Source organism: Cyprinus carpio, unplaced genomic scaffold, assembly GCF_018340385.1.
Source record: "Cyprinus carpio isolate SPL01 unplaced genomic scaffold, ASM1834038v1 S000006717, whole genome shotgun sequence".
In the NCBI taxonomy this organism is placed as follows: Eukaryota; Metazoa; Chordata; class Actinopteri; order Cypriniformes; family Cyprinidae; genus Cyprinus; species Cyprinus carpio.
Genome location: NW_024879323.1, coordinates 284,563 through 309,858, shown reverse-complemented (window position 1 = coordinate 309,858; position 25,296 = coordinate 284,563). Strand labels below are relative to the sequence as shown.

The following is a 25,296-nucleotide window of genomic DNA, read 5'->3' as shown; positions in this document are numbered from 1 at the left end:
ATCAATTCCATGTGACAGTATTAAATCTAGAGTATGATTTCGACAATGATTAGGTCCTGAGACATGTTGTCTAACCCCAATAGAGTTCAGAATGTCTATAAATGCTGATCCCAATGTATCTTTTTTTATTATCAACATGGATATTAAAATCACCAACAATTAAAACTTTATCTGCAGCCAGCACTAACACGGATGTAAAATCAGCAAACTCTTTAATAAAGTCTTTATGGTGCCCTGGTGGCCTGTATACAGTAGCCAGTACAAACATCACAGGGGATTTATCATTAACATTTGTTTCTCTGGTTAATGTTATATGAAGCACCAATACCTCAAACAAGTTATACTTGAAGCCTGCCCTTTGAGAAATCCTGAAAGGGTATGGGGTGGTTTGCTGGTAGACACAAATTATTTCTTTTTCTAAGTTGTACCTTGTTCCATTATGCAGCATTTTTATTTGATAGCAGACTGATCTTGATATTTTGAGTTGCAATATTAATGACCTAAATGCCCCTCACAAACGCACAGGTTTTTTGGATTTTTTGCAAAGAAGATAGATTGATATAGCTTTAGTTCAAGAATCCTATCTGAAAGAAGAGGATGTATGCAGATGCAACAACAAGTTTTATGAAGTGATATCTTATTAAGCTACGGATACTTAAACTAAAGGTATACTGGTGCGGGGACTCTAAATATCACTATTTTGGATAAAGGCTCTGATTCAGATGGTAGAATAACACAATTAAAAACCGTGATGGAAAATAGGATTAATGTATTTCTTTCAGTTTATGCTCCTTGTACTGCTGATACTATTTTTTTCTATTTACTCTCAGCTTATGTCTTGAAATTTTCTGACTTCGAAATTATAGGTGCCGATATGAATTTTGTAATGTTTGTTAAGTTTAGATAGATCTTAACCAAATTAATCTTACTTTCAGGTTTTTTGTTCCGAAAAACTTCAATAATGTATAACCTTATCCTTACTGCTATATTTGGCGATTATTTAATCCCTCTGCTAGGTCATATACTTTCTTTTCCACCGCTCATAAAACATATTGACAAATTGACTATTTTTATTTCTACTTCCTTATCTTCTGCAGCTAGTAGAGAAAGTAGAGCTGGAATCATGGCTTCAGAGCTTAAAGTGAGCCAATGAACATTTTTCAGATAACACACTCACTAAAACCATGGCGGTAAGGACCAAAGATTATCATACTTATGGTCAAGTATAGTGTTGGTGGTGTGCAAAGGAGGTAGTCCACCTCTGAATGGCTCAAATAAGCAACCAGAATTTAAAGGGGTGGTTCAGTGTTTTTTTTTCTAGGCTTGATTGTGTTTATGGGATGCAATCTAACGTGTTAATGCTTCGTTTAAAAAAACAAACAAACAAACAAACAAACAAACAAACAAACAAACAAACAAACAAACAAAAAAACATTATTTTTCACAATTTATCTTTATTCCACACTGCTCTGTCCCTTCTCTGAGAAATGGGCTGATCATTTCCTTATTTTATGAAGCCCCTCCCTCAGAAATAGGCAATGGGCTCTGATTAGTAAGCTAGCCCAGTGTGTTGTGATTGGCTAAACTGCCTCTAGCGCACAGGCTAAACGTCCCGCCCCTCACCTCAGCGGCATGTGCTCCGGTTGTATTGTAAACAATGGCTTGTTAATATCGCTTAGCAGTTTGAGCCTGACTGAGAAGCAGAGGATATTATTGAAGAGGAGTAGGCCTATGTTTTTTGTTTGTTGTTGTCTCATATTTTAGATATGCTGTTATTTGTAAATGCTACTGCTTATGTTAGCTTTTAATATTCAGTTTTATCCTGATTAAAGCTTTAATACAGTAACTGCATGCAATGTTTAACGCTTCTCATAGCTGTGATGGCTCGTAAAAGAGGAGGAGGCAAATGCAGGCAATCAGAAGAAGTTTATTGATAATAGAGTCCAGTATGTAGGCAATGGTGAGAGAAGGTCTACGGTGGCGTGAGAAGTGCTGATAGTGAAGTCGGTGGTGAATGTGAAGGCGGTCGATGGATGAAACCAGGAACAGACCGGAACACTCACACGAAGACGACAACACAAACACAATCCAGAACACGAACACGGGAGACGGTAATCCAACTGGGAAGCTGAGACATGAATGCGGATCTGACAACAGACAGAGAGATGAGTGAGTTTATGTAGCTGAGTGGAGATGAGGATCAGCTGGAGCGAGACAATCAACACACAGGTGACAACAATCAACCAAACGAGCACATGGAGACTACGCGAGTACAAAAACAAACACAAAACATGACACGGAGGAACCAATGGATTTCCTACCGTGACAGTACCCCCTCCCCTAGGACGTCACCTGACGTTCCCAGCCTGCTTTACCTGTAGATTGTAATCATCAATAAGGCGGTGATCCAGTATGTCCCGAGCAGGAACCCACCTTCTCTCCTCCGGACCGTAACCTTCCCAATCCACCAAGTACTGAAATCCGCGTCCCCTCCGTCTAGAGTCCAGAATACGATTAACCAAATATGTGGTTTCCCCATTAACGATACGAGGCGGGGGGGGAACCGGGGCAGGCGGGTTAAGACGGGAAAAAATCACCGGTTTAATTCTGGACACATGGAACACGGGATGAACCCCTCCTGTACGCCGGAGGAAGGCTAAGACGCACTGTTACCGGATTAATGATTTTGGTAACAGAAAACGGGCCAATAAATTTGGGAGCAAGCTTATTTGAAACGGAACGCATCTGAATATTCTGGGTTGAAAGCCACACTCTTTGACCGACGACGTAACGGGGAGGCTTCGACCGGTGGCGATCGGCCTTAGCCTTGGTGCGCGACCTAGCCTGGAGCAGAGCTCTGCGAGCTCTGGTCCAGGTGCGGTGACACCTCTGGACTAGTGCGTGTGCGGAGGGGACCGAAACCTCGGATTCCGTACTGACAAAATTAGGTGGTTGGTACCCTAAACTACACTTAAATGGAGACATGCCCGTAGATGACACTGGTAAAGAATTGTGTGCGTACTCCACAATTGAGAGTTGCTGACACCAGGACGAAGGATTATTGGAAGCCAAACATCGCAAAACCCTTTCGACATCCTGATTGGCTCGCTCAGTTTGACCATTGCTCTGGGGATGGAACCCGGAAGAAAGACTAACAGTCGCTCCTAACAATTTACAAAATTCTCGCCAAAATTTGGACACAAATTGGGGACCCCTGTCAGAAACCACATCTGTCGGAAGGCCATGTATACGGAAGACGTGGTCAATGACAGCTACCGCTGTTTCCTTGGCTGATGGTAATTTGGGCAAGGGAATAAAATGAGTCGCCTTCGAGAACCGGTCCACTACGGTTAAAATCACCGTATTGCCCTTAGAGGGTGGGAGGGCGGTAATGAAATCAAGCGAAATGTGGGACCAGGGTCTCGAAGGGACAGACACCGGTAAGAGTAACCCATCTGGAGGTCGATTGGAAGTCTTACCAATAGCGCAAACTGAACAAGCCAAGACGAAGCCGTGGACGTCACGAGCCATACCAGGCCACCAAAATCGTTGCTAGACTAGAAACCTAGTTCTACTAACCCCTGGGTGACAAGCAACACTGGAACAATGACCCCACTGGAGAACGTCTGACCGTAACCCCTCCGGCACAAACAATCGGTTCGGTGGGCAACGAGCCGGGGGCGTTACCCCTTCTAAGGCAGTCAACACCTTCGATTCGACCTCCCATCTGAGCGCGGAGATAATGATGGTCCCCGGTAAAATGGGCTCGGGAGTAGCAGTACGATCGGAACGCTCAAAAAGACGGGATAAAGCATCGGGTTTGATGTTTTTGGAACCCGGCCGGTAAGAAAGTGTAAAATCGAAACGACCGAAAAAAACAATGCCCACCGAGCCTGCCTGGAGTTAAGTCTTTTGGCGGTTCTAATGTATTCGAGATTCTTATGGTCCGTCCATACAATGAAAGGTACACCCGACCCTTCAAGCCAGTGACGCCATTCTTCCAGTGCAAGTTTGACTGCCAACAACTCTCGATTGCCAATGTCATAATTAACTTCTGCAGGAGATAAACGGTGAGAATAATACGCGCAAGGATGCACCTTTCCGTCTGAGGATGCGCGTTGGGACAACACTGCTCCTACCCCCACCTCTGACGCGTCGACCTCCACTATGAATTGACGTGAGCGATCAGGGGTGACGAGAATGGGAGCTGAAACAAAGCAGCTTTTCAGTTTGGCAAACGCAGCCTCGGCTGCGTTTGACCACCTGAACGTCAAACTAGGGGAGGTCAAGGCGGCGTCAGAGGAGCGGCTAGTTGGCTGAAATTGCGAATGAAACGCCGGTAAAAATTGGCGAACCCCAGAAATCTCTGCAGGGCCTTGCGAGACTCTGGGGATGGCCAATTTACCACAGCCTTAACCTTCTCAGGATCCATGCGAACACCCTCAGTCGAAATGATGTGTCCTAGAAAAGAAACAGACTGTGCATGAAAAACGCATTTCTCCGCCTTGACAAACAATCCATTCTCTAGCAACCGCAGAAGCACCCATCGTCGTACGTGTTGCACGTGTTCCTGGAGAGATGAAGAAAAAATCAATATGTCATCCAGGTAAACATATATGAACAGATCGACCATGTCTCGCAACACGTCATTAACGAGTGCTTGGAAGACTGCCGGCGAGTTCGTTAGCCCGAAAGGCATCAAGCAGTACTCAAAATGGCCTCTAGGGGTGTTAAAGGCAGTCTTCCACTCATCCCCCTCCCTGATGCGGACCAAATGATAAGCATTACGTAAGTCCAATTTAGTGAAAATGGACGCTCCCTGCAACCTCTCAAAAGCTGAAAACATAAGCGGCAAAGGATAGGTATTCTTTACCGTTATGTTGTTCAGCCCTCGGTAGTCAATGCAAGGTCGCAAGGATCCGTCCTTCTTTCCCACAAAAAAGAACCCCGCCCCCGCTGGAGAAGAAGAAGGGCGGATGAACCCCGTTGCTAGAGAACTGAATATATATTTCTCCATGGCCGCCGTCTCTGGAATAGACAAAGAATATAACTTGCCCTTAGGCGGAGAAGTTCCTGGCAATAACTCTATCGCACAGTCATAGGGACGATGAGGAGGAAGAGAATCAGCACGAGACTTACTGAACACCTCCTTCAGGTCGTGGTACTCCGCGGGCACGTTAGCCAAATCCACTGCTTCCCCCTGAAACACAGACTCAGAAACATTAACACCAGCAGACAAAAGACAAGACCAATGACACTCCTCGCTCCAGCTAGCCACAGATCCGAGGCGCCAATCGATCCTGGGGTTGTGTTTCTGGAGCCAGGTGTGACCAAGAACAATGGGAGATTGAGGTGAGTCCGTGATGTAAAATGAAATCTCCTCCGTATGGTTGCCAGATGTGATGAGAGAAACAGGTAAAGTGGTCTGTGTGATGACTGGCAGTCTGTGTCCGTTGAGTGCAAAAGGTGCAATGGGGTGTTTGAGGGAGGTGAGAGGAATGTTGAGTCTAGTAGCAAACTTAAAGTCCATGAAACTACCCTCGGCCCCAGAATCCAACAAAGCGTGATGATCGAGTGCGTGGGTGGACCACCGTAGACTCACCAGAAGGAGTGTCGATGTAGATGAGGTCTTCCTGGCAGAGATCCCACCCGATAGTAGCCTCCGTCTTACTATCGGGCTTGGTCTTTTACCGGACAGCGCTGGATGTGATGTTCTTGGCTGCCGCAGTGTAAACACAGTCCCAGGGATCTCCGCCTGATCCTCTCCTCCCGGGAGAGCCGAGCTCGCCCCCACCTGCATGGGTTCAAGATCTCCCGGTGGGCTGACCGCAACCTCTGAGCGCTGACGCTGAGCCTCCGGTCTGGTCGCGAGAACTGTTCTCCCCCTCCGTCTGGCGGCTTGGTCGAGTCGGTTGTCTACTCTGATGGTGAGGTCGATCAGGCCATTGAGAGAAGTGGGGAGCTCGACGGCGCGGATCTCCTGTTGGATGCGGTCAGCCAACCCATGCAGGAAGTGATCCCACTGCGCCTCTTCGTTCCACTTACACTCCGCCGCCAGGGTGCGGAACTCAATGGAATAGTCGGATACGGACCTGTCTTCCTGACGTAGGTCCGTGAGAAGTCTAGCCGCCTCCCTCCCGGCGACGGACCGGTCGAAGACCCGTCTCATCTCCTCCGAAAGGGCGTGGAACGAGGCACAGCAGCTGTCTTGGTTCTCCCACACCGCCGTCCCCCAGAGGGCAGCCCTCCCCGTCAGTAGTGACAAGACAAATGCCACCTTCTTTTCCTCGGTGTTAAACGTGCGGGGCTGCAGGGCGAAGTGCAGAGAACAATGAGACAGAAATGATCGACAAAACTTTGGCTCACCCGCATATTTCTCAGGGATGGGGAGGCGTGGTTCGGACTGGGAAATCCCCCCGGAGACGATCGGCGGTGTGGGTGGCGTGGGAGGCGCAGCGGGTGGCGGTTGTTGTTGTTGAGCCTGGAGAGCGAGCTCGGACACCTTCGTCACCATTGCTTGGAAAGCTCGACCCATCTCATCTATCGCCTTGTCTTGGCGATCCATACGACCAACGGCTCTCTGCAGAAACTCCTCCAGATGAGATGGGGAGCGATCGCCTGCTGCTTCCATGATGGTCAGATCCTACTGTGATGGCTCGTAAAAGAGGAGGAGGCAAATGCAGGCAATCAGAAGAAGTTTATTGATAATAGAGTCCAGTATGTAGGCAATGGTGAGAGAAGGTCTACGGTGGCGTGAGAAGTGCTGATGGTGAAGTCGGTGGTGAATGTGAAGGCCGGTCGATGGATGAAACCAGGAACAGACCGGAACACTCACACGAAGACGACAACACGAACACAATCCAGAACACGAACACGGGAGACGGTAATCCAACTGGGAAGCTGAGACATGAATGCGGATCTGACAACAGACAGAGAGATGAGTGAGTTTATGTAGCTGAGTGGAGATGAGGATCAGCTGGAGCGAGACAATCAACACACAGGTGACAACAATCAACCAAACGAGCACATGGAGACTACGTGAGTACAAAAACAAACACAAAACATGACACGGAGGAACCAATGGATTTCCTACCGTGACAGTAGCTATGTGAAAATATGAGTATAATTTTAACAGTTCATTGCTGGAGCTGAGCTGAATGAGAGAGAGAGAGAGAGAGAGAGAGCAGGGGGACGTGTGGAACAGTATTAAGAACCACTGCTTTAGAACATTGATTTTGAAACTAGTGAATCCATTAGAATCATTAGAAGACAGAATCGTGATTCATATATGAACAGATTTTTATGTGCACCTCTAGTTTTCTCTTCTTGGCCCTGCCCCCTTTGCTGCTTTTTCCTGAGGGTGGGGTTTATCTGGGTTTGTGATGTCACAAAACCAGGAAGTAACTCGTTGTAGTCCCTACCAGCCGTTTTTGTAGGCATTAAACTGCCAGAATTTTAAAAGACGATATCTCCGTTTGCACTGAACTTTCAGCTTCGTAACATTTCAGATATTGTTCATGCTTAAAAACAACAACATTGCACACTAATGTTAAAAAAGTGAAATTGCAATGAACCACCCCTTTAAATTTAAGGGGGCAGTAATTTTTTTTACATGGATGATAGGTGTTGGATAACTTTTTTTTTCTTCAGTAAAAAATGAAATATGTACAACTGTATGTGTTTACTCAGATTTTTGTTTTATTTTGTGAAAATCTAAAATGAAGATCTAAAATTATTTAGTAGGAAATAAAAACGGAAGAAATCAGGAAGGAGACAAATAAATTTTCACAGCACTGTAGAGTTGTGTAGGCTACTTGTAATAAATGTATGCCAGCTCTAAGGCTAATCTATGTTCTGTTCTACTAAGTGTTGAGAAAATTCATTTTTAACAGCAGGGCGTACATATTCTTTAAGGATTTATAATAATATTGATGAATCATCAAGAACTACACAATTTAATTAATTAATTTATTATTTTTGTGTGTATGTGTGATCAAATCCAATCAACCAACTAACCAACCAACCAAATGCAAATATTATTGAAGAAAAAAATTATTTTTGCTGTATGTACATTGTCCTTATCTGGTTCTTTTGACCTCTTCTTCCATATCCTACTTATTTTTAAACAATGTTCGTGTTTTTTTTTTTTTTTTTTTTTTTAGTTGATATATTTTACATATTCTTTCTATTTGTTTCTCAGGAGGATTCCCAGAGGTACTACTCCTGGCGCAGTTTTGGTCCTGGTGACAAACACACACAGGATCTCTGGGTGGATCTTGATTCAGTGCATCAAGGACCTGTCAGAGTACACGCTATCCTATCCAACACACACCGACAAGCATCGGTGAGACAACCATGCAGAGATATTTCTGTATTCTTAGGAAAATATGCACATGGCTCACATGGGCTAAAGAAACATCTTATTTTAGCTTGTAATTTTGTTACTTAGAATTTTAACTCCCTGCCTCCGTTTCCTTTTTCTTTCTATGTCTTCCTCATATATCTTTTTCTTTATCATACTCCCTGTCTCCTCACTAGCGGGTGGCACTAACCTTTGACTTCCTTTTCTATGGACATCAAGTGAGACAAATCACCATAGCAACTGGAGGTATTGTATATAGACTCTATTCACCTCTCTCCTACATCAGGTCATCTGGATCATATCAGACTGGTTTGTGTTTGCCTTAGCACACAGACACAGAAAATGGCTCACAAGAGATGCGTCCATGATCTCTTTTGTACTATTCAAGACTGGTCAGATTGTCCTTGTTGAAGTTTAGATCTTTTATCTTGTTTTTTTTTTTTTTTTTTTTTTTTTTCAATATCTAGGCCCTTTTTTCAAAACTCTTTACTCAGTGCTCCTTACCAAATTTCAACTTGGCACACCAGTAAATTTACATTTAGTCATTTTGCAGATGCTTTTATCCAAAGCGACTTACAACTGGGGGATACATAAAGCGATTCTTCTTAAAGAGGCAAACACAGACACAGGAAGTGCTTGTAATACCAAGTTTTAGACATTGTTCAAATAAGCTAGAAAGAGAAGGAATAAATAAAGAGAAATACCTTTTTTTGTGATGAAGTCAAGTAGCTTCGAAAGAGATGAGTTTTAAGCTGTTGCTTGAAAATTGTCAGGGATTCCGCATTCCGGATAGGGGTGGGAAGATCATTCCACCAGCCATGAATGGTGAATGAGAATATTCTGGAAAGTGATTTTGAGCCTCTCTGTGATGGTACCCAGAGGCATCGCTCACTAGCGGATCTCAGACTTCTGGAGGGAATGTAAATTCATAGTAGTGAGTGGAAGTAGGCAGGTGCTGAGCCTGTGGCTGTTCTACTGTATATGCAAGCATCAATGTCTTGAACTTGATGCGAGCCGCAACCGTTAGCCAGTACAAGGAGATAAAGAGAGGTGTAACATGGGCTCTTTTCGGCTCATTGAAGACCAGTCGTGCTGCTGCATTCTGAATCATTTGTAGAGGTTTGATTGTGCTTGATGGAAGACCAGCCAGAAGAGCATTGCAGCAGTCCAGCCTAGAAATGACAAGGGCCTGGACAAGAAGTTGTGCAGCATGCTCAGTTAGAAAGGGCCTGATCTTTCTGATGTTGTGCAATACAAACCTGCAAGATCGAGCAGTCTTTGCAATGTGGTCTTTGAAGGTCAGTTGGTCATCAAAGGTTAAACCAAGATTTCTGACCGAAGTTGATGGGGTAATTGTAGAAGAACCTAGCTGGATGGAGAAATCATACTGTAGAGTTGGAGTGGCAGGGAAGACAAGAAGCTCAGTCTTTGCCATGTTGAGCTGTAGGTGATGTTGAAATGAAGTGTCCCCAACTAAGCAAGCCAGAGGCGACAGCGGCAATGAACCAAAACTCCATCGGTGACAGAATGGAGAAAAAAACTCAGTCGGGGGCCAGTTCTCCTCTGACCAGATGAAACCAGCAGTTCAATTCCAGCCTGCAGCAAAGTCAGATTGTGCAGAAGAATAATCTGTTTCCTGTGGTCTTGTCCCAGTAGTTGTCTGAGACAAGGTCTTTACAGGGGATCTGTCTCTGGGGCTCTAGTTGTCCTGGTCTCTGCTGTCTTTCAGGGCTGTAGAGGTCCTTTCTAGGTGCTGATCCACCATCTGGGCTGGATAGGTACTGGATCCGGGTGACTGAAGTGACCCTCTGACTTGGATACAGACTGGATCTGGTGGCTATGGTGACCTCGGAATAAGAGAGAAACAGACTAATATTAGCATAGATGGCATTCTTCTAATGATGTAGCAAGTACATCAGATGTAATGGGAAGTGTTCCCGGTTCCGGTTTACCTAATTAATGCAGCTTAAAAATCCTTTAACGGATTTGGATATTAGAAGCGTATTAGTGTGCTATGTGTAAGCCAGGTTAAAGAGATGGGTCTTTAATCTAGATTTAAACTGCAAGAGTGTGTCTACCTCCCGAACAATGTTAGGTAGGTTATTCCAGAGTTTGGGCGCTAAATAGGAAAAGGATCTGCCACCCGCAGTTGACTTTGATATTCTAGGTATTATCAAATTGCCAGAGTTTTGAGAATGGAGCGGACGTGGAGGACTATAATGTAACAAGAGCTCATTCAAATACTGAGGTGCTAAACCATTCAGGGCTTTATAAGTAATAAGCAAGATTTTAAAATCTATACGATGTTTGATAGGGAGCCAGTTCAGTGTTGACAGAACCAGGCTAAAATGATCCTACTTCCTGGTTCTAGTAAGAACTCTAGCTGCTGCATTCTGGACTAACTGGAGTTTGTTTACTAAGCGTGCAGAACAACCACCCAATAAAGCATTACAATAATCTAACCTTGAGGTCATAAACGCATGGATTAACATTTCTGCATTTGACATTGAGAGCATAGGCCGTAATTTATATATATTTTTGAGATGGAAAAATGCAGTTTTACAAATGCTAGAAATGTGGCTTTCTAAGGAAAGGTTGCTATCAAATAGCACACCTAGGTTCCTAACTGATGACGAAGAATTGACAGAGCAGCCATCAAGTCTTAGACAGTGTTCTAGGTTATTACATGCAGAGCTTTTAGGTCCTATAATTAACATCTCTGTTTTTTCAGAATTTAGAAGTAAGAAATTACTCATCATCCAGTTTCATCAGCATAACAGTGAAATCTAACACCATGTTTCCTGATGATATTTCCCAAGGGTAACATGTAAAGCGTGAAGAGTAACGGCCCTAGTACTGAGCCTTGAGGTACTCCATACTGCACTTGTGATCGATATGATACCTCTTCATTCACTGCAACGAATTGATGGCAGTCATATAAGTATGATTTAAACCATGCTAATGCACTTCCATTAATGCCAACAAAGTGTTCTAGTCTATGCAAAAGAATGGTGTGGTCAATAGTTTCGAACGCAGCACTAAGATCCAATAGCACTAATAGAGAGATACAACCACGATCAGGTGATAAGAGCAGGTTATTTGTAACTCTAAGGAGAGCAGTCTCAGTACTATGATACGGTTTAAATCCTGACTGGAAATCCTCACAGATGCCATTTTTCTCCAAGAAGGAATATAATTGTGAGGATACTACCTTTTCTAGTATCTTGGACAGAAAAGGAGGATTCGAGATCGGTCTTTAATTAACTAGTTCTTTGGGGTCAAGTTGTGTTTTTTTGATGAGAGGCTTAATAACAGCCAGTTTGAAGGTTTTGGGGACATATCCTAATAACAATGAGGAATTAATAGTCAGAAGAGGATCTATGACTTCTGAAAGCACCTCTTTTAGGACCTTAGATGGAATAGGGTCTAACATGCATGTTGTTGGTTTAGATTATTTAACAAGTTTATACAATTCTTCCTCTCCTATAGTAGAGAATGAGTGGAACTGTTCCTCGGGGATCTATAGTGCACTGTCTGATGTGATACTGTAGCTGACGGCTGCATGGTTACAATTTTATCTCTAATAGTATCAATTTTAGAAGTAAAGTAGTTCATAAAGTCATTACTGCTGTGATGTTGAGAAATGTCAACACTTGTTGATGCTTTATTTTTCGTTAATTTAGCCACAGTATTGAATAAATACCTGGGGTTATGTTTGTTTTCTTCTAAAAGAGACCAAAAGTAATCAGATCTAGCAGTTTTTAATGCTTTTCTGTAGGATAGGTTACTTTCCCTCCAAGCAATACGAAATACCTCTAGTTTTGTTTTCCTCCAGCTGCGCTCCATTTTCCGGGCTGCTCTCTTTAGGGTGTGTGTGTGCTCATTATACCATGGTGTCAGACGGTTTTCCTTAACCTTCCTTAAGCGTAAAGGAGCAACTGTATTTAAAAATGCTAGAAAAGAGAGAGTCCATAGTTTCTGTTACATCATCAAGTTGTTCTGAGGTTTTGGATATGCTAAGGAATTGGGATACATCAGGAAGATTACTTATAAAGCATTCTTTTGTGGTAGAAGTGACGGTTCTACCATACTTGTAACAAGAAGTAGAATTGACAGTTTTAGCTATATGAAGTTTGCAAAAACTAAATAATGATCTGAGATATCATTGGTTGAAATGAAAGATAGAGCTGTGTGTCATCAGTATAGCAATGGTAGGCTGTATGTGCCTTTATGTTGGGACCCAGTGATGTCGTGTATGTGGAGAAGAGGAGGGGTCCATGAACTGATCCCTGAGGAACCTCAGTGACAAGTTGATATGCTTTGGATACCTCCCCTCCCCAAGCCACCCTGAAAGACCAACTAGTGAGATAGCATTCAAACGAAGTGGAATGCCTGTGATGCCCAGTGATGAGAGGGCAGACAGGTGGATCTGATGATTGAAAGTGTCAAAAACAGCAGATAGATCCAGCAGAATAAGAACTGATGATTTAGAATCAGCTTTTGCAATCCGCAGGGCTTCCGTGACTGACAGTAGCGCAGTCTCAGTTGAATGGCCAATCCTGAAACCTGGCTCGTTAGCGTCCAGTTTGTTGTTCTGTGAGATAAACAATGGTATCTGGTTGAAAACAACTCTTTTGAGGGTTTTCACTATGAATGGAAGGAGAGAGACAGGTCTGTAGCTATCTGTAAGTGAAGTGATTCATGTAGGTTTTTTGAGCAGTGGGGTAACCCGAGCCTGCTTGAATGCAGTGAGGAAGATAATATTTTTAAATAATTTAACAACACATTCACAATTTAGAGCAGTTTAGAATAATTTACAGTTTTCTGATGTTGGTTTATGGTCACAAAGTAAACAATTTTTCTCTTTTTAGTGTTCAAGTTTATAAATTATTTTTATTTTACATTTTTGTGATTTTATTAATTATTCGCTTTTTATAAACTCACGAACCCACTGCAATTCTTACATTAAGCCCAGTTTAGGAAACCCTGGTGTAATGTAATGTTTAATGTATTTTCTGATGTTGATATTAACAAAATGGAATATATTTTCTTTCACTTAGATTTTTTTTTTTATATCAGTATGGTAAGTTTAATGCTATGTTTAAAACAAGTTTGATAAAAAAGTACTCTAAAAAGATGTTAGAATACATTACTTAAAATGAGTAACCTAGATTGCGTTACTAACTACAGTTTTTATCATGTAATATGCAGTCAGTTACAGACTACAATTTATAAGTAATCTACCCAGCTCTTTTTAGCGAAAACCAAGGCCCCGTCAACACAGAGACGCGGTTTGCTGTATACGCATGCATTTTGTATCATATAAGCGTTTCGTCTACATGGATCCGGCGTTTTGGGAGAGTGAAACCAATATTTTTTTGAAACCGAGTCCCAGAGTGGTTAATTTGAAAATGCCGCCCTTGTATTTTTGTCTGGACAGCGAATCCATATATTTTTCTGAAACCATGTTGTCATCAGCCTAGTCAGACACCGCTACGTCACGTAACAGCAATAAAAACATGAACAAACACTGAACGATTATCTTTTTATTAACGAACATTAACACTGTATCATTTGTATACTGTGCACAAGGATTATGCGCATAGTCCAAATCTTCTTCTTCGTTTTAGTGTATCTCTGTGGCAGAATTACAGCGCCACATACTCGTCTGGCATGTATACGACATCGTTTTGTGTCACATAAAACTAATAATTTGCACACATATAAACATATAAAATACACTGAAAAAAGATTGGATAGGGACAGCTCTGGCTTTGTGTGGGCGTAGCCTAAGAAGTCTCACAGACCATGGAGGTGGAAGGTAACAACTTCTTCTTCTGTTTATTGATGGATCACACCAAATCTTGTGCTTTACCGCCACCTTCTGAGCACATTCCAGAGACTCTAACTACTACCCCAGTTCCCCCATCCTCCCCCGCCCAAACAGAGCCCTTTCTTCAGCCAGGGCTGCATTTTCAACTCCTCTGACTCTTCTGGCCCCTGACTACATCAAGCCAGAGGAGGATCCAGGTAACTTGGCAAAAAAGAGGGCTTAAAATACAAGATCACAATGACTGAAAAGAGAATTACATGACTAAACAACACTTCCAAATGAAAGACGTGACATAAACATGACCCAAACCCCAAAACAGACATGACAGTTAAATTAAGTTCAAACTGAAGAGAGCAATGTGCTACATTTCTACAATAATACAATATTCAAATATAAAAATCTAAAAAATTAAATATAGTTATTATTATTATTGTTATTATTGCTTTGCAAAACTTTTAGTACTAATCTTACAAACATTTCAGGAAATTTTCTGTTATGTTAGTTCAAAACACAAAATCTCAAAGTATCCTTTTTACTACATATACAGTTTTTTTTCAATTGCTAATACAAAATTCATGAAACGTTTCCACTCTCTCACATATTTAAACACAATCTCAAAACCACACCATCTTCACCAAAGTAAAAGCCCAAGACCTGCAAAAAATTGTTAAAACCAAATATTTTAGTTGAAAGCATATTATCTTCACCTGTGATGTCTTTTTTAAAATATCCTTTGTTGTGTTTCACGGTACACACTGATGATGGCTTAGGCCGAAACGCGTCTGTGTAAGACATGGTACGAATAAATTTATGAAAGCATATCTTGAGAGTGCGACTTGGGAGTTGAGCGCGCCTTCTCCACTACAACTAATCACACACATTAAAATACCTAATATCTAAACACAACTTCTCCACTATAATTTTAGACTTTTTTAGATGCTGCTCCTCCATAGACAATTATCACCATGTCTTATGATGACATAGATAAACTTACAGACACAAGGGCTTTCACTCTGGCCTTTTCCGAAATAGATTCTGAGAGGATTTTATTTCCACCAGATTTGACACTTTCGACTGACATCCTTGGGTCTTTATCCCAGCAAATGGAATTTCTGAAGAAGAAGGAAATCCGTAATTTACTACATGGCTCAACCCTTTCGCAATATTGGAGGAATAAACGTATTCCAAGGGGACTTAGAATCAATAAGGAACCCACTATAGGACAACTTAATAAGAGTTTTTGTAAAAGCGGTGTGACATCTTAAACAAATGCTCATTGGACCTTATGCTTTTGGTCACTGAACATGTGAATGAAGAAATCTCAAACGTGCGGGCGGAAATCACCGACGTCCAACATGAAATGAAAAATAAGTTTGACTCTCAACAACTAAAAGATATTGATGATCGCTGCACTGCCCTTTTGGATAGCTACAGAAAGGAAAAATTGGAAGTGAAACTACGGAAATACCGCCGAGATACCTTGGATTATAAAAACAATCGGGGCTACCAGTGGCTGTCTAACCCTGTATCTGCGCGGACAATGCATACTCCACGGCTAACTACTGACTCCCTCTCCAGTGGTCTTTCAACCGATGAATCTGGAAGCAATATTGCATCAGCAGGTTGTCAGGGACCAGTCAAGCCCGGTCCCATCCACCTCACAACGATCACTCTCCCCAGAGTACTAATCACCCGCACCTGCTCACCATTACCAACCTCATCACAGCACACCATAAAACACTCACCACAACCCCATTTTAATGTCAAACCTCCAACAGGAACAGACCATATGCTGTTGTTTCCTGACCTGTTGATGCGCCACGGATTCAAAGATGTAACGTATACTCACCTTTGAAACACTAACCTCTGTGTCATTGTCCTACTGCTTCCAGGACTCCTGCTTAATCCCCTGTTACCTGTGATCAGATGCTCATCTGAACTTCCAGTGTTTTCCTTTGAGCTTGCTTGGTTGCGTCCGCATCTGAAAGAAAGGGAGACCAGTATTAACGAACTGTGACGGCTTGGCATTGACATATCTTCAGTAGACGTGCTCACCTGCATTCAACCCCGCACTGAGTAATCTGCACTGAACCCGCACCAGAAGTCACTGAAAACTCACTTTGCACTTGTGATTCTGAAACAAAACACTGTGTTTGGATTCACTTACCTCTGCCTCTCGTCTATATCCTGACAGAAGGATATAGACGAAATCAGTGACATCATATATGAACTTGGCAATTAAAGAGTTAAAATCTTGAATTTTTTTTTAAAAACATTTGGTAGTTTTGATCAGGACTGAGGTTGATAAATAGATTTATGCAAAAAAAAATTGAGAAAAAATATTTATCTGATACATTTTTACAGCAGTTTAATTGAGTGGATGTTTTCATCCAAATGTTTCCATATTCGTGATGTTGCCCATTTTGAAGCTAAACTACAGTATTATTCATTAGGTAAAATAGGCTTTGTAGTTCACGTGTTTCAGTATTGATGGAAAAAAAAATCATAATGAGCAAAAAATGCCAAAAAGCTGTGCTGTTTCCAATGATTATGTGCGCATGAGGTACCAGCGTGATCAAACAGCTGAAACAGATAATACTCCATTATAATCTATATCTCTAATGACTGTTTAACAACAATAGCATGCAGTAACAGCTTTGGTGTAAAGGTCTTTCTTTTAATTTTTGATGCGTAGACTGTAGCCTAAGACCATCCCACGTTTTAAAAAAATTAACTCACTGTAAATTTTCAAATGGTTTTTTAAGTGTTTACAATGTTATATTATAATGTTATTGTTCTTTTACTTGTTGTTTCATCTCCATTTACAAACCGAAATTTTAGTTTGCAACCCATGCCTTTGCACCACCTGACGGTAGTTTCGCGAATAACTTTAACACACAACTGACTTGCAGTTAAAGCCGCGGCCCTGCGGCGGTACACTCGGTGGTATTACCCATTTTGGTTGTCCACCTACTCTATCTAACTCCCAGAAAAGTGGTCCAGAGAACATTTATCTTTACCACCGTAATGTTACACTTTGTTTTAAGAAGCTTGTTTAAATAACATCAAGGTAGCTTAGAGCACATTTCGGATTTAACCGTGACAGCATAAACATTATTATTTTGTAATGGTTGTAAAATACACAGTCCTGTTATTTTCACAGACTTCAGGCTATGCTTGTAAACATAATGCTGTTTACCCATGTGGAAGTAATCACATTGAAACTTTTACGATGTCTTATACAAACCTTTTACAAATGAAAAATTTTACCATCACACTGTGCATCTCTACAAGATGATGAAAAGCAGTATGATTATTAAAAATAAGAATAGGCATGCAAACAATGACATAACTTTTGTTTTAACAAACAAGTAAAATTTTGTAGATTTTTCCAACCTAAAACTATGATGCTCTAATGCAGGGGTTAGAAGTAGTCAAATGAGCCTCTGGTGAATGCAAGGCACTTACAGAGAGTTTTCCTTATGTATTAGACTTAGACTGAAAATCAGTTGTCATAAGTTTGTTTGCAACAAAAATAACTTTTAGAAAGTTATTCTCACAGAATATTTACAGCAGATTACACTTTCTTTCTCATTAAAAACGGTATCATTAACCATGATGTTTTAATGCACCATATTTCAAATTCAAATTCAAAAAGCTTTATTGTCTATCCCCACAGGGGTAGAAAATTGTCTTTAGACAAGAGGCTCAACAAACAATGTACAACTATCAATACACAGCTAACAACAATACAATACAACAGACAACCACACAATTTAAGATAACCCCCTCCCCTATTTCCTATTTAAAATGTCAACGGCCGTCGGGATAAAAGACTTCTTATATTTGGCCTTTTTCGCCAAAGGTACTTTAAATCGTCTTCCAGACGGAAGTAAATCAAATGAGCTGTGCAGAGGATGGGCAGAGTCTGTCACAATAGCAGATGCTTTCCTTTTTACTGCCACAATATAAAGATCAGACAGGGTTACTTGTTTCTCACCAATAATTTTACCAGCTATGTTTATAATCCTTAGAAATCTGTTTTTGCATTTAACAGAAAGAAAGTTATACCAGGATACAATGTTGAAAGTAAGCACAGATTCGATAAGGGATTTATACACCACAATCAGAATATCTTTTTCTACATTAAAGCTCCTTAATTTCCTCAATAAGCCTAGACGTTGATATGCCTTCTTAAAGACACTTTCTGAGTGCTTATCAAATTTAAACTGGGAGTGAATTTCTGTACCCAAATATTTAAAAGATCCCACCTGCTCAACTTCCTCTCCATTAATTAATATTTATTTTCACACTATAATGTTTTATTTATTAAAATAAAAACAAGCTGGTCTATACAGTTTTATATTACTAAGCTTTGATCAAATAATTGATAAGAAATAATAAAATAATCGATAAGTCCATCAATAAGTCACCCCCACCTGATTTTTCTGACGGCTTGTGATGATATAAATATCTTACTGATACAGATGTTTTAAGATGTTAACTATAATATATGTAAAGTTCAATATTACTGTTAAAAATTGTTTAAAATGTAATCTGTTTAGCTTTAATGTCCACCAATTAATGTCCACACTCAAATCCTTAGACAAATGAAAATAGAATGTGTGAAAGATTTTTCTCTAAGATATTTGTAATTACAGACTAAAAGCTTTAGATTGATTAAAACAATTGAGTTTATACATTTCTCTTGAATATGTATACAGTAACCAGCAAGTACATGAAACAGTATAAATGCATAAACTCATAAATTCAGCGTGATTCTGTCATTGTAACATCAGCCATCCATTCATCCAGCCGCCAGAGGGAGCCATCTCCCCAATACTGACTGTGCTGTTCTTCTCTCTCCACTTCCTGTAGCTTCCTGTTAAAAGCCATCTCAGTTGTTCAATACATTGCGAAGTATTGCCAGCTAACCCCTGTCTCTACCAAGCATTTTCTCATTGCCATAGTTTTTGCCACATGTATGTTTCCCTGCCTGTTCTTGACTTTGTCTTTTGGATTACGATTTGGATTTGTTTGCTGTATGGACTTCCTGCTGTTATATCGAACTTTGGCTGTATTTTGACTACGATTATCTGCCTTATCCCTGTGTTTGACTACATCTGCAATAAACATCTCTGCAAATGGATTCGAATACTCGACCGAGTCAGTCTACATTACAGTCATATTAACAAACTTTCTTATGACTTTTTTATTTTTATTTGTTACAACTGGTTTGTTGGGGGAAAACACAGTGTTATGTTTCTGTGGTTGGATGTTTGTAGTTAAATCACATCTTTAACCTAAAACATTTTTTCTTCAAACTCTCTCATTAACCTGTTTAACTCTAAAAATGTGAATAATATCCCTTAAGACTAGTTTGACAAATAAGGGTATGCTCATAATACAAGCCTGGCCCCAATTTGAAGCATTGTAACAATAAGTTCAACCATTGTATTATAGCACCGCAGTAAGATATAACTCTGTATATGTGATTGACCAACTTATCAGATGTTCAACATATTGTTACAAGTCCCTGCTTACCTAGTTTACGATGAAACTAAAAAATATAGGCATGAGCTAACATTCACCTTGGAGAAAATCAACAGCAGTACAGAGTATGAAAAGACAATGCAGAAAAGCTGAGCAGATGTGACGGAAGAAGAAACTTGAAATTCACTAAAGCATCTATAAAGACAGCCTTCATGCTTTCAATGTGGAACTAGCTACAGCTAGACAGACCTTATTCTCAAACCTTATAACTTAAACAACACTTGCATACAAACAACAATAGCAACATTTTGGAAGAAATAGTACAGCACCTTAAATGATCAACCTGCTATCTCAGCACACTTCTCACATCTTTTTTCAAAAGTGTGTTTAACTGTTTAGAAGCAGAGCTGGTAGAAGTGGTGAACGCCTTTTTTTTGGGACTTTTCCAAACTCCCTGAAACTGCAGTTGTTAAATCCCTTCTGAAAAAGAGAAATCTTGATAACACCATATTGAGCAACTATAGACAAATATCAAATCTTCCTTTTACAGGCAAGACTATTAAAACAAAGGCAGTTTTTAATCAGCTGAGGAACTACTTAAACTCAAATGGATTCCGGGGCAATTTTCAATATGGTTTCCGACCGCATCACAGCACAGAGACAGGGCTCATTAAGATAATAAATGATATTAGCTTAAATGATATTAGCTTAAACTCTGATTATGGCAAATTATCAGTGCTGGTACTACTAGATCGGAGTGCTGCATTTGACACTGTTGATCATAACATACTGCTAGAGAGACTGGGAAACTGGGTCAGGCTTTCTGGGATGGTAATCAATTGGCTCAGGTCATTCTTAGAAGGGGAGAGGTTATTATGTGAGTATAGGAGCGCATAAGTCTAAGTGGACGTCCATGACATGCAGAGTTCCACAAGGCTCAATTCTTGCTCCACTCTCGTTTATCCTGTATATGCTCCCACTAGGTCAAATAATGAGAAAGAACCAAATTGCCTATCACAGCTTTGCAGATGTTACCCAGGTTTACATAGACTTGTCACCAAATGACTACAGCCCCATTGACTTCCTCTGCCAATGCGTTGATGAAATTAACAATTGGATGTGCAAAAAAGTTCTTCAGTTAAACAAGGAGAAAACTGAAGTCGTTGCAATTTGAAACAAAGTTTAATTTATCAAGGCGAATGCATTCCTTTAATCTGAGGGTCAAACAACTAAAAATAAGGATATGTTCTACATGTCTAAAGTATAAGTCTATAGAAAGAATAAATCGTCTTAATAAACTCATTGATTTAGCTTAACAACTTTAAAATATAATCTGCAGGCACGATAAACCGTATGATCTTAAAATTGATAGTACACAAAATATGTGAAAAAGGACTGATAACACATTAATGAGATGTTTTGGTTCGTGTCTTACACAACTGTGTGCTACTAAACAATTTTTTAATAAGTTTTAATATAAAAGATAATAGTTTGTTTTCCAATTTAGATGCTTTTATTATGAAATCACACAAAGAACCATTGTTTGTTAACACGTTATTAATTGAAATAACACTTTCCGATCTGTCTACAAAAATGCCGCAAGACACAAGGCCTCAATCTAACTATTTCTCTGTACATTTAAAACACTTAAAGTTGAAGATGGTGAGGAAACACTATTTTCTTTGTACGTGTCTCTAAACACGACATTAATAAATCAGTTGTTTTAAGCGAAAGCGACGATTCAGTCTGTTTTGTTCAGTCGTAGTGTTTTAGGCATCCGCCTTTAGTTTTGTTCCAGGAAACAAGTATGACTGTAACTGAGTGTTGTCATGTCTGGCTTTAAGAATTCATGAGGTCAACAGCTGTTAAAATCTCAATTGTAAATGTTTGTTTAGCTTAAATATTTGTTTTTAGTCAGTAACAAAAGTGTCAGGCGTGAAACTTATATTTATGATAGAGCTACAGGTTTCTGGTAGTTGGGCGAACACTTGAAAGAGTGTTACTCAAACAGTCCTCAGCGTTATCTTTTAATAAAATATTTCATTGAATGTCAATAAGCCAAATTCTGTAACAGTGTTTCATAAATACGCTGATATGTATGTAAACGTACAAATATTTATAATGACAATGAGCACAAAATAGCCTAACAACACAAATGTTTGGTCTAACTCTTTCACACACTAGTCTTATTCCTAATAAGTAAGCCTAAAATTGCTAGATATCTTGACTTTATCCTAGTGTTAAAAGGCGCTACTGCGTCACACCGTTCTGAGATATAAACCACAAAGTTTCTCATAGGGTTACACTTTGAAACAAGAACGATTTATATGTCTCCATGATTTTGTTAGTTCTTTCTGTTTGAATTTGTTTACCGCAGTTTCACCACTCTTGTAGTATTTCCCCATCTAATATTAATTAATAGGCTTTGTGCTTTGTTTCCTAGTTTTGATGTCATATTAGAGATGTTAGAGGACAATATTTCTGTGAATTTGCTTGATCTAATAAAATATCGCTTTAACCCGCCGTCTTCTTTTGAGACATTTACATTATATTATTATACTATCCTAGTTTATATCAGATATAAGATACAAGATCGTTTCTTAATAATTATTTTTCATTCTCTCGAACATTCTATTCCTGTTAGACTATCCAGGACTTGTTACTTCTATCATACTCATTTGGAAGTCGCTTAGGATAATGGCGTATGCAAAATCATTAAAATCCAAAAACTGAACTCAGAGAAAAGTACAAGAGTGATTAAAACTTTTATTTCAACAGTATATTGTTGAATTTACATTTATACATTGATGTAGTGAACAAAATATTCAAGTTATTATTACAAACAATAGTAATGACATTACAGGTTATCTAGCCAGAAAAGAAAATGTACACATACCAGTATGTCTCGGGCTAGTATGAAATCGACTAGCGTCTCAATAATTTCAAAGATCTCAGAGTCATAATGTTTTTGAACAAGCGACAGCATAATTCTGTTACATACGTGCACATGCCAAGGACCTCAGTGACTCCAAACTCACCGCTACATTCAGACATCACATCCAGAATTTTTCTGGTAGTTACACAGATTGGCACTTTGCTGCCAATACTGACTCTTGTCAAATTGGCCCATGAATTGCTTAGATCTCTTGCGTCATCCATTTCATTTTTGAGGTTTGCTACACGCTTTGGAACATCCTTAAAATCATGATTCGGATTGGACGCATTGTCGATGACTGTGCGCATCAGAACAATCATTTGGTCTCTGTAACATTGTTTAAATGTAGTGTCTATGACGCCATTTACAGGACACATTTTTCCCGCGGTGCAGTTGCACTCCACTAGTTCATCCTCCACTCGCTCATCCGCAGCAGCGCCAGTAGTGTGAGACATCCTTTTCTTAATTTGTTTCATTCCAAGATGTAAACTTTGTCACCTAATCGATAATGGTGTCACCGTTTCCTAGAATCTGGATTGACTGTTTTAATCCACGACGGTCCAAGTCTTCTGCAATTTCAATATCTGGTTGAATTTCTGGAAAAATTGCAGAGTGCTTCAGGATCAGCTAGATTGGATTGTTGAAGTTGATTCTGTTGGTCTGTGTAGATAATGTTTTGATCAAACGTTACAATATGCATTGTATCCAATCGGTATGGACAAGTAAGCATTAACTGCAGAGTTTATGAGAACGGCCGCTCTTACAGCTATGCAGCATAGCCGTAGTCATGACAAAGTAATGACGGATTTTCTGTATTGAGCCGTACATTTGAGCAAATGTTGGGAAGAGGTCTTGTTTGTTACTCAAAAGTAGAGGAGGGTTAAGTTGGCCTGGATAGGGATTGACCGACGAAAGCCTTGCATATGCCACCAAAGAGATTTCATTTTTCGCCGGAAGATATTTTGATTAAAGATTACAAGGTAATGCTGTCATTTATTAGTATTTTTGTTAAGAAGTTGGCAAATTAATTCAGGTACAATTAAAAAATGTGATATATCAGTTTTAACAGATAAATATAGGGAACACTGAATCCAATAGTGGATTATTAAACATACAGCCAGGAACGCAGCAAGGAACACCTGTTGTTCAAGTTTGTTATACCAGAAACATATTCATACTGAATACACAAACATGATCATTTAACTTGGCTGAAACAGTTTTTGTTGAGAAAATGGTGTTTAACACGGGTACATCGCTTTGCTCAAAATATAGACTCATTTTGCACCATACGAAAGGGTTATCCTCAGGGATAGACCAGTCACGAACATACTCATCTGGGTCAGACTCATCACTGCTTTGAGACAAAAAGTTTGTTTCAGAGTCCTCCCGATGTTTATTTACCAGCATAAGATAATTTTGGTCATGAAGCGTTTTGTTCAAACAGACTGATATGGAAATGTTTTCTGATGGGTTGGTCACACAGTACCCTGTGTGGCACCATGCCACTGGAAAAAGTACCAAAATTTTCCACCATAATTCAATTCTCTCCAAATTTGATTGTAAAAGTATGCCCAATCTACTGCAGTCAAAATCAGGTAGTCGCATTCAGATGTATGTATATTCCTCGTAAGACTCCAAAACGTAGAGTTTCACAGTCTGCTGCATCTTGTCAAACACAAATTTTCCGACGCGTTCATCAGACACAGAGAAATCTTGCTTCACAAAATCTTCATATTCATGGCCAATCTTTGCCGGCCCACATCTTTCCCGGTGCGTATCTTCACCCATTTAAACAGAACTTCTCTGTGGTGTTACACACATCACTCTTGTTTCAGGAGTGTTTGGAATAGGGGTGGCCATTGTAACAATGTAGAAAACAATGTAGAAATGTCCCGCACCTATAACTGAGTCCCCTAAGCCTTATTTAAATACCAAATTCTGAATTTAGGTTGGGGCTATAGGGACGTGACGCCTTCAACAGTCATAATTAATGGTCACGATGAAGCAGTTCTCCCATAAAAATAATTTAGTTAAAGATTACTAGGGAATGAGTAGACCTAATATTATGTTGAAGGAAGAGAATTATTAAGAAACTTATCTTGTATCTTGCATCTGATATAAACTAGTATAGTATAATAATATAATGTAAATGTCTCGAAAGAAGACAGAGGGTTAAAGCGATATTTTATTAAATCAAATATTGTCCTCTAACATCTCTAACATGGCATCTAAAACTAGGAAACAAAGCACAAGGCCTATTAATTACTATTTGATGGGGAAATACTACAGGAGTGGCGAAACTGCGGTAAACAAATTCAAACAGAAAGAACTAACAAAATCATGGAGACATATAGAATCGTTCTTGTTTCAAAGTGTAACCCTATGAGAAACTTTGTGGTTTATATCTCAGAACGGTGTGACAATCGCAGTAGTGCCTTTAAGGATAAAGTCAAGATATCTAGCAATTTTAGGCTTACTTATCAGGAATAAGACTAGTGTGTGAAAGAGTTAGAACAAACATTTGTGTTGTTAGGCTATATTGTGCTCATTGTCATTATAAATATTTGTACGTTTACATACATATCAGCGTATTTCTGAAATGCTGTTACAGAATTTGTCTTAGAGACATTCAATTAAATATTTTATTAAAAGATAACGCCGAGAACTGTTTGA

The 25,296-nt window shown here is 39.9% G+C and overlaps 1 protein-coding gene across 3 annotated transcripts in view; it reads left to right on the top strand.

Moving 5' to 3' along the window:
• plxdc1 (plexin domain containing 1) overlaps window positions 1-25,296 on the top strand; it is a 225,821-nt gene that overhangs the window by 100,737 nt on the left and 99,788 nt on the right. For all 3 annotated transcript variants that reach the window (XM_042755525.1, XM_042755524.1, XM_042755523.1), the window contains exons 3-4: window positions 8,201-8,344; window positions 8,539-8,608. In XM_042755525.1, coding sequence (XP_042611459.1) covers window positions 8,201-8,344; window positions 8,539-8,608 — 214 coding nt within the window. The remainder of the gene's footprint in view (window positions 1-8,200; window positions 8,345-8,538; window positions 8,609-25,296) is intronic.